General features: G+C 31.5%; 1 protein-coding gene across 1 annotated transcript; it reads left to right on the plus strand.

The window, feature by feature from the left end:
- The first annotated feature begins 414 nt into the window (after nucleotides 1-414).
- On the plus strand, nucleotides 415-6,659 carry LOC144554443 (very-long-chain 3-oxoacyl-CoA reductase 1-like). The gene is made up of 4 exons (XM_078302765.1): nucleotides 415-868; nucleotides 1,253-1,578; nucleotides 6,185-6,254; nucleotides 6,363-6,659. The coding sequence occupies exons 1-4, from the start codon at nucleotides 554-556 to the stop codon at nucleotides 6,636-6,638; spliced, it is 987 nt and encodes a 328-aa protein (XP_078158891.1). The 5' UTR covers nucleotides 415-553; the 3' UTR covers nucleotides 6,639-6,659.
- Nucleotides 6,660-11,171: the final 4,512 nt, after the last annotated feature.

The raw sequence follows: 11,171 nt of genomic DNA on the forward strand, positions 1-11,171 counted from the left end.
AGAAATATACAATGCTAGATCTGAGTAACTGTTCCATAATTTAAATTCCACATAAATCATGTCTCTTTTGCCAAGTCCACCAACTTGACAAGTGGACAACATATATAGGCAAATTTATTGCGTTTCTACTATTCTTTTTTGTCTATGTTCATTGTCTTTGGATATAGTTATTAAAAGACTCTTTAGCCCAACCTTTTGACATTGCACTGAAGTAATGGGGTCCTCTGTTATGCACGCCGTGTGGCAAACCATGCAAGTAGTACATTCAGGTCAGAAGATCATCAGGTGCAGATCTAAAGGTGTCAGGGGATGCTAAGCTCTGCCTAAAATTAAATAAAAAAACTACATGTTAACAACCATATTAAGCAACCAAAAGCTGTGCAACGGATGCTATGAAAATATGTTAGCGCAATGACCCGTTACACACAATTCACAGAAGGAGTACCACAATAATTAATTTGGTAAGGGCAAACTTATACATGCAGATCGATCCTGCAATGAGGCATTGTCATCTCATCTCTCTGTTCAATTGAAAGTTCAAACGGAGCAAGAGATGAACACCTTAATTTCTAACCTCATCAACCCTCGCCCTCTTTGGTTTCTCATCCTCTTCTCTCTTGGCCTCCTTTCTCTCTCTAAGCTCCTCATAACTTTCCTCAAATGGGTTCATGCCACCTTTTTCAGACCCGAAAGAAATTTAACAGATTACGGCTCGTGGGCCCTGGTCACCGGTGCCACTGACGGCATCGGTAAAGCGATCGCCTTTGAGCTAGCAAACAAAGGGTTAAATCTTCTTCTATTGGGAAGGAACCAAGACAAGCTCCAAGATGTGACCAACTCCATCAGATCCAAGAACGATTCTATTAAGGTAAGGTGATCAATATCCAGATACTACAATGTTATTTAAAAAGCAATTTTCTTTTCTTGTTAGTGTCTTTTGTCTTGAAAATTGATTCTCTTTCAATATTCAGTGGTTAATTATTGGTAGTAAGAACTATATATTAAGATGCATATACATGGGTTCAAAACTTCAAATAATGAAGAGGTAATAAGTAAAAGCAAATTATTATACATAGTCATTTTTTACAAAGATATTTCAGAAGGTGAACCATTATATATAAAATACCACCTAAGGTACTAATTAAACTCTGCCAAGTAGGCTAGTAGCATTCATGCATTCTTCCATACTGTTTAATTATCTGTACTGTTACTTATGAAAATTTGATTGTTTTTTTTTGCTGTGCTCTAACAGATCAAAATAATTGTACTAGACCTTGCCATAGATATGTCTGTGGGTATCCACCGACTGCAAAGTGCAATCGAGGGATTGGATTTGGGGATTGTGGTGAACAGCGCCGGGGTTACATACCCCGGTGCCATGTACTTCCATGAAGCAGAGGATGCGGTGTGGGACCCAGTTATCAGGGTCAATGTCGAGGCAACGGCATGGGTCACATGGGTGGTGGCACGTAACATGGTGGCGAGAGGTAAGCCGGGAGCTGTCGTAAACATCGGATCGGCATCTTCAGTGGTTGTGCCGTCGTTTCCGCTTTATGCTGTTTATGCTGCTTCAAAAGCGTAAGATCATTCAGCTTTCTTTTTATCTAAAAATGTTTTCATTTATGTTTGCTGATGCATACATGAATTCACATCCTCTTAAGATATCTCAAAATTTGAGTTGATTTTTGAAATATCTAAACCGTTCAAAGTTCAAACTATTATTATATAACACGAATTTTAAAGCAACCCATTTCCTCAGCATATATACATGCCACTACTTTTATCTATACGTTGAATAATTTTTAAATGTTAACCATACTATTTTTTATGGATCCACAAACTAGTTCAGCCTATTCAAACGCAATTCTACGTACGTACCCGCATGCATTCTATTCATTTTTTTTTTTTGGTGTGTTGTCAGTATTCAATGCATTAGAGGCGCCTCCGGCCTCGTGAATATTGTTATATCACAGGTTTGTTTGCGTGTTTTAGAAAAAAAGAAAAATGGGGTTGAAAATTTGGGTAATAATAAATATCAGGTGTTCAAGTTGCTTCATTGCACGAGGATATCGTGAGTACTAACAAACGAAATTTTATTGGAAAGAAAAAAAAAAGGATTAAAATGTCTCATGTCTCATGACTCATAATCTTTTATTTCAATTTTAAAGTTCAAATAGTTGATCCGAACTATCAATACATGATCCCATAAAAAAATATAATTGAAGATCAAATTTTTGATTTTTGAAAACAAAATATTTTTTTAGATATATACAAAATCATTGTTTATAGACCATCCAAAAACAGTGATTTTGCACGTACATAAAAAATAGTAAAAATTTCAAAAAATATATAATTTATTTTCCAAGCACATTTTAATATAAAGATCATGTTGATCGATTCGAATCGACTGTTTGGACATAAAAAAAAAATGGAGCTAAAAATTTGAGACATGATGAGACATAAAAGAAAACGAAACATTTGAACCCTCTTCAAAAGAAATAAGAAAAAAAATCATAAAATGTATATTTCTTGTGATACCAAATATTTTTTTTCCTTGATTCTAATAATTCAAAATGCAAGTTAAAAAATAAATAGTGAGGCTTTGGTAATATGCATATTACACAACAACCTTGCTATGGTCAGTTTAAATTAAAATAATCAAATTTAACTTACAAAACTTTAATCCTCAATCACCACCACCATTTAGCACAAGAGACCGAATCGTCTGCCCCCCGGGGGGCAGGAATTTCCTGTCCCCAGAGTCTCTGCGGGTGGGACCCCATTTAAAAACAGTAACAAAAATTAAACCCTTAAACAGTAACGGTCCCACCCCGGTCCCACTGCGCAGAGACTCTGGGGGCAGGAAATTCCTGCCCCCCCGGGGGGCAGAGGATTTGATTTCTTAGCACAAAGCATTAACAACAATTAATGTATGAGCTTTGAGCTATCCCTATATCATAATAGTTCGTAACTGTTTCGCCCATTTGGAAAGTACCCGAGTACCAAAATTGTATGCCCATTTGGAAAGTAGCTAGCTTACCTTATATCACAAACTTTATTCTATGCCATTATAAACCAAAATTGTCGTACTTTTTTTTAAAAAGCGTATTGAATGCGGTACTTGCCAATTTTGGAATTTTATTCGGTATTAACTTGTAAGAGGGTCTCATAACCACTGCATTAATTGACTCTGTTCAATGGGCAGACACGTTGTCAGAACAAACGATTAGGATCGGATCACAAAAGCATCCTTAATTATATACGATCGACCTTAATATATATATATATATATATATATATATATATATATATATATAGAGTTAGGCTGGGGTGCTATGGATAGCATAGTGGCCTCTATGCTACGGCTCAATATTCGAGTTGTAAAAATCCAAATGGTCGATCCGAACCGTTCATCTTATTCTTCATATTAATATCTGCTTGGAGACCAAATTTTACATTTTTCTGAATTTTTTTACTATTTATTAAGTATTTTACAAAATTGTTGATCCAACGGTGGCTGCACAAAACAGTAAAACCGTTGGATTAGCGATTTTCAAAGTGGCTTAATAAATAGTAAAAAAATTCAGAAAATTATAAAATTTGGTCTCCAAGCAGATATTAATATGGAGAATAAGATAAACGGTTCGGATCGACCGTTGGGATTTTGAAAACTCGAATATTGAGCCGTAGCATAGAGGCCACTATGCTATCCATAGCACCCCAGCCTAACTCTATATATATATATATATATATATAGAGGTTGGCTAAGATCAAAGTGGTAGTTCCTGAGCTTTGGTGCTACCAATTCGTTTTTCAATTTTCTAAGTTCAAAACGTCGATCCGAACCGTTCAAGTTGTTCTACATATTAAATTGTGCTTGGAGACCAAATTTTACATTTTTCTGAATTTTTTTTTATTATTTATTAAGCCACTTTGAAAGCAGCTGATCCAACGGTAGCTTCTGATTTTACTGTTTTGTTAAGCCACCGTTGGATCAGCGATTTTCAAAGTGGCTTAATAAATAGTAAAAAAATTCAGAAAAATATAAAATTTGGTCTCCAAGTACAATTTAATATGGAGAACAACTTGAACGGTTTGGATCGACGTTTTAAACTTTAAAATTTGAAAAATGAATTGGTAGCACCAAAGCTCAGGAACTACCACTTTGATCTTAGCCAACCTCTATATATATATATATAGAGAGAGATGGGCTACGGTGAGTTGCGAAGTAAAGCGACTATTTTACTTCACGCTCATATTTTGCGATTTTTAATTTCAAAACGTCGATCCGAACCGTTCATCTTGTTCTCCATATTGAAATGTGCTTGGAGACCAAATTTTACATTTTTTTGAATTTTTTTACTATTTATTAAGCAATTTTGAAAGTCGCTGATCTGATGGTCCAGAAAATTTTACTGTTTTTTACTGTTCACAGCAAAACAGCAATTTTCAAAAATGCTTAATAAATAGTAAAAAAATTCCAAAAAATATAAAATTTGGTCTCCAAGCACATTTAAATATGGATTAAACATCTAACAGTTCAGATCGGTCGTTTGGACTTTCAAAATAAAAATACGGTGTAAAGTAGAAACGCGTTTTACTTCGCAACTCACCGTAGCCCACCTCTCTCTCTCTATATATATATATAAATTACTTAATAGTGTTAATTAATTTGATGAACCGTTCGGTTTTGATCAAGGGATAAGCTGAGTTTTGGTTCAAAGGATTTCATCCCAAGCTAGATCTAATTAAATTGTTCAATTCGTGTTAAAATTTACACGTACAGTTTTGATTTACATGATTGTTTAAATTTATTCAAATAAATCTCAACGCAGATCAAACAGGCTTATCTAAAGTTTGCTTCCTTCTGCCTTTCCAAACAGCAGGAAATGTGTGTTACTTGACAGCGATTTTCAATAAATCTAAAATAATAGTAATTTTATTTTCAAAAAAAGTAAAATTTGGTCTCCAAACACATATTAATATGGAGAATAAGATGAACGGTTTGGATCGGTTATTTGCACTTTGAATCCGGTGATTTATAGTTTAATGTATCAAAAAATCTATACATTGCAATGCACCATAACCCATCTCTCTCTCTCTATATATATAGCTGCTTTTAGAGCGATGTAATAACGACCTGAATTGAATAATATAATTCTGAACCATGCACACGTACTGTACACTATTCCACAAAGGTGGGGGACATTGCAGTACTCAGAACATTGTGTGTGTGTTTTTGAGATTGTATCCATGACTGTGGTAAAAAAAAAATGCTATCTGTGAAACACCAGTTTAATCGTTCGTAAGGGTTTCTTACTTTCTTTTCTTTGTGTGTTTTTTAGATTGTATCCATGACTGTGTGTGTTTTTTTATCCTGTCGTGGCGACTTAAAGTCATAAAATGTTGATTTGCAGACTTTTTACCAGTATAAAACCAGTATATAATCGTTTAAATTAAGTGCCAAGTGCCAACCACATAAAACAATACCAAAATGCATTTTCTAGCTAACAGTATCGCTGATCAGTATATCACTGTTATCTATTTTTACTTGAGATTTGGGAGATTTTTTCAGCAAAACAACTGATGTTACATATGCAACTGTAGTTGATCCTATATATCTATGTTATAATAGTCTACAAATAGTATGAATATTTAAAGACACATTAATTCTGGTGGCATAAATGTTCTCACACAAGGAAACATAATCATATGCAATAGAACATTAAATTGATATGTCTACCTAATCAAGTAATCATGCATGCAATTTATTTAAGATGTTTGCTATCTACAATCTATACTAACAGTATAACCCCATATATAATCTCACTTCTCAGTTGCAACTGGGGAGTTCATAATTTTATATATTATGTCAACTATTAATGTTTAACATTGAAGCAATACATATCAATCAAATCATACATATATTAAACTGTCAAATTGTTCTACCATTGTATTTGTTTAAAGTTTTAACAAGGAGTTTGGGGACAAATTAAAGATGCAAACTAATTAATTAAATTGTACCTTAAATTTTTTTTTTTGTTCTTTATTTTATATCTACCTTAATTTGTTCATTAATTTGTTGCATGTAAGTGACATACAATTGTTTTATTATAAAATTTATATTAGTAAAATAAAATACATTTAAGTTTCACCAGAGAAATTTTTTCCTTCCAATTAACAGATTCATTGATATGTTTTCGAAATGTCTAAATGTCGAGTACACGAGCATGGGGATTGATGTGCAGTGCCAGGTACTTGTATTAATTTTTATGATAGAATTAAGCTACAATTGTGAACTTCTTAATTTAGTTACTGGTATGACTCTAATGACATTTTTATCACTGGATCGATGCGCGCAGATCCCTCTGTATGTTGCTACAAAGATGATATCTGCTACAGAGACATCTACGTTTGTACCGTCTCCCGAGGATTATGCAAAATGTGCGATACATCGGATAGGATACGAGTCTAGATGCACTCCATACTGGTCCCATGCAATTCAATGGTGCTTATGCTCTTTTGTACCGGATTTCATGTTGAATCATTTACGCCTACTGATAGGATTACGAAAAAGAAGTGATCGGTTGAGAGCCACTATCGGAGATGATCATCACAAGAATACTATAACTCTGTGATAAAATATATATGTATATATATATTTTTATATATTTCTTACTTTCCTGCGCAGTATCAATAATTAATTATCTGTTGAAAATATGTATTCATTTGTGATTTTCTGAAAATTTATATATGAACTTATCAAATAATTATTCTCATGTTCAATTGATTGAGGCAGTAAAGACGGCGGAGACAAGGCGCCGGGACCCGGGCCGTTATGTAAGGACAGATCTAAGACTTAGTCAAAAGTAGCTAAGCCACCTATATAATTTTAAAATTTTAATTATGTATATTGAAATTTAATGGATTTTATTTTATTTTATATACTTCAGTCTCCCTCAATAAACAACAAATATTTAGTTGTAGTCTAGTGATTAGAGTTATATTTTATAGTTGAGAAGACTTGAGTTCAAATCTCAATCACCACATATTGTGTATTTTATTTTTCAGCCACTAGCTTCTATTAAAAATTTCTAGTTCTACCTTTGCTGTTATGGTTCAAAAAATTTAGAATTATATATGTGCACTATATCTAATTAACTCAGCTCCATTAGTAACAACTAGTAATTTAAAAATTATTCAGAAGAATTATAAATTTGTGATTTAGATATAATCCGAACATAAATTGAGAATAGTTTTTATTCCTATAACATAACTAATATATAAAACTACTGTTATTATTAACAAATAAAAACACATAAATGATAGTTTGCACGAAAAACATATATGAGATACATAACTTTCTGTTCTTATTATAATTCATCAAATTTGTGTGTGTGGGTGTGTGTGTGGGTGGGTGGGGGGTTTAAAGGTAACGTTAAAAATAATATGGATATAATCCATATATTACTCAAAAACCTTATTGTTATGATTTTCAAAGATATTCCAAAACATGCTTAAAAAATAATTCAGCGGAATTGCAATTCCATTAGATCTACAAAGTTATGAACAAATTGAATAAAATTATAGAAGTTGATTGCAACTCCAGAATCAAATTCCGCTGAATTATCCTTGATTGTTTTTTTTTTTTTTTTCTGTTTGAATCTAGAATTGTCCCTGACATGCCATGATATACATTTTAACCATGATTTGTAAGTAAAACGAGAACTTTTACCCCATAGTTCATTTTTACAAAGTTACCCCTACTACAGCTAGATTTATCCGTAATATGTCAAAAATTTACCACCATATATAAGACTGTAGGCCTACGCTAATTAATTATACATACATCCTACATTATTTAGATGTATACTAGCTACCTAACCTAAGCAGCCTCATTTACTACCATTTAATAATTATTTAGATGTCTAAATATTTTCTTCTGTTATTTGTACGTTGTATAAAATCAAAACAGCAATGTCAATGCTTTCATGTCTTATTGTTGATCAAATTAATGTTTTTTAGTTGAAGCGAATCCGTTGTTGTAGTGACTTATTTCCTGATAATTTTTTATTTCTATTTTTGAAATTAAAACTTCGCACAAGCTGCAAAATCATGAGTTTGACTCAAATTCTCAACTTTTGAGTAACCATATTTTTAGGATTCTTCTCTTCTAGCCAATTGTACTATCGTCTCATCTCTCCTGATCAGGGACGGAGACACTTACCATAAATAGGGGTCAATTAATCTTCATTTATTTTCAAAATTATTGTGTTTATTAATAAATTTATATATATACTAGTAGAAAATACTATGAAACTGTCAAATTTATCCTCGTTCACAACATAAAAAATTCATATACTTAATTCCATTTACATTTAAAGATCTGGCTCTGGACCTGCTCCAGACAACCTTTTTAATACCAAGTATTTCAATTGGTATTTGATCCGCTTTAAAATTTTATGTCAAATTAAAATGGACAACTCATATCTCATTTTACACGGTCAGGTATTGCACTGGAATTGATTTCTATGATGGTACTGGTATAAAGGTCCGAATTCGTATCCTCTGCGTTAACTCAAAAATGAATCTTTTGAGTTAATATATCTGAACCGTCCGATCAGCTTTAAGATTTATACGAATTAAATCTGTACTGATATTGACGACAGCCAATATCTATTAACTCAAAAGATACTCTTTGGAGTTAATTAATACAGACGATGCGGACTCTCTTGTACTTTATACATAAATATTTTACGGACAGGGTTTCTGTAGTACAAATATAGATCCCAACTGCATGAAATCTGGGCGAGTGCCCATAGCCCACAGCTGGATTATTAGTGTCCCCTTCTAAACCTACCTTTCTAACTTTGGATCATTAATACCTTCTTGGAATTTTTTTCTCTCTCGTCTGTATTTAATGCCGTTGATAGAGAAGGGATTAGTTACGCTATTATTAGTCATATCGATCAGATCATGTCATGACATGTTACGTGTATAGATCACATGATGTGACTCCTCTTCATGACTTCACGTCACATTATGTAATTAACTCGAGCACGTTATGTGATCAATTTTTTCAATATTATTGTTTAATTATAATTATTTGTAGCAATTTCTTATTTTATACATATCTTTGTTATTTTTTTTAACTAACTTAAATTTGAAAACAATAATTAAACACGATCGATCATTGTTTTCCAGTACTATTTGTGTGACATGACTATCCTTCATCTATATCAGTCATGTCACGTCATGTTTTTTTCTTATCTAAATACTGACACTCTCATTGAAGCATTCTCTTACGTTATAATTTTTTTTATATATTTGGTTCCATTAAATTGTAACAAACTATAGTATCCATTTAAAATTAGCGTTATTTGTACTGTATTATTATTAGTTCAGTATTAGTTTTATTTGTATGCTATTTTTATTCATTAAAGTCAATAAAAACTGATCAAATAACAAATAAGTATAGAATAAATTAATAAGTTATATAATCTAACAAAAAAAAATTAGCAAACAAATAAATATATATTACTTTAAACATATCATGTATATAACATCATAAAATATGAAAAATATAATTATTGATCTAATTATTTTTAAAACAATATAAATTACTTATTCAATTAAATTGTATAAATTGTTCTACATAAATTAACATTTTAATAGTAATAATAATAGTAATATTGAGGAGGCTAGTAATATATACCTGTATGAATATAGAAGTATCATATATAATTTTATTTTATCAGTTACCATATAGGTAATGAATATGAAATACCTCTTATCCATATTTCTGTCATAATTTCTTTGTGTCTATACAATGATTTAATTGTTTATAATTTTGTATGATTTTATACCCATAAAAAATATACATATATTTTTTGAAATATTATCTACAATTTTCAAATTGACATTGTATAGTCATATATAATTTTCATTATTACTTCAATTAAATTAATGTCATGGTATTGTAACAAATTTCACTCTAGATTATAGGCGCGAATGTAGAAGTCCAACAAGATATTTTTTCCTGCCACTACTCCATTTTCCTTTTTTTTTTTTAAAAATAAAAAAAAGGCTTCTGGATGCCTCTACCTTAGTTTTGTTAGCCGGTTGGTGCAGTGGAGAGCAAAAAGGTGAGAGAGGAGATTGATGATCGCTTGAAGTCGATTTGTTAGATGTTAGTAATTGTTATGTTGTTAGTAGTTGTGTTGTGTTTTTTAGATCTTGTTGTGTGTTTTATATTTGTTGTGTTGTTTGAACGATATTGTGATGATGTTGTGATGTTGCGGTGATGGATGTAATTTTACTTTTATTTAATGAAAAATTATACTTAGCAGCTGTTGCCAACGTTTCAAAAAAAAAAAAAAAAATTTTCATAAAACATTTGCTTGCCACACAAAGCTACTGTTCCATCTTAATTAAAAAAAAAAAAAAATTTCATAAAACATTTGCTTGCCACACAAAGCTACTGTTCCATCTTAATTAAATGAGAAGAGAGAAAAACTTTGTATTGAATGCTGAGAGAGAATAGAAAATTCAGAAAGAAAAAAGGCTGTACCTACGTTGTTGACTTGTTATAAATTAAATGGTTATTGGGGGAATTTTTTTTATTCATAAAAATTATTAAATTGTACATAAATAAAAAATAGTGTCTCGTTTTTAACAAATATAGAAAGATCTGACTCATTAAGTTCAATCTAAAATATATGAATTTAACTCAATGATTCAAATCCAAATATTATAATTTTCTAGGATCATCTGTGAATCCGAGCTTGATTCTCCTTTAATCAGCCAGTCCAAATCCAAACTCAAAGAAAAGAAATACATATATAGATATGAATCATTGATTCCGATCCATAATATTTAAATTAGACTCAATGAGTCAGATCTTTCGATATTTATTAAAAATGATATACTTTTTCTATTTCATTACGTGTCATTTTAATAATATCTATGGATAAAAAAAATTCCGTTTAGGTTAGGTGGACAAACCATAATGGCTGACATATTTTCCTGCGTGTTAGCACTTGCACTCCGTCCATAGGCCTAACATGCTTCTTTACTGTTTTATTAAATAAAACAGGGGTGATGGGTTGTGGACCACTGTACAAGAAACAATCGAGCATGTCATATATATACACATTTCGCTCTGTGATTGG

The sequence above is a fragment of the Carex rostrata genome, chromosome 1, assembly GCF_964058835.1.
Source record: "Carex rostrata chromosome 1, lpCarRost1.2, whole genome shotgun sequence".
Lineage (NCBI taxonomy): Eukaryota > Viridiplantae > Streptophyta > Magnoliopsida > Poales > Cyperaceae > Carex > Carex rostrata.

Bases quoted from the DNA above. Each gene is read 5' to 3' on its own strand.
- LOC144554443 (XM_078302765.1), top strand. From the start codon at position 554: ATGAACACCTTAATTTCTAACCTCATCAACCCTCGCCCTCTTTGGTTT. The intron at 869-1,252 runs GTAAGGTGATCA...GTGCTCTAACAG, and splicing joins CCAAGAACGATTCTATTAAG to ATCAAAATAATTGTACTAGA. The intron at 1,579-6,184 runs GTAAGATCATTC...TCCAATTAACAG, and splicing joins GTTTATGCTGCTTCAAAAGC to ATTCATTGATATGTTTTCGA.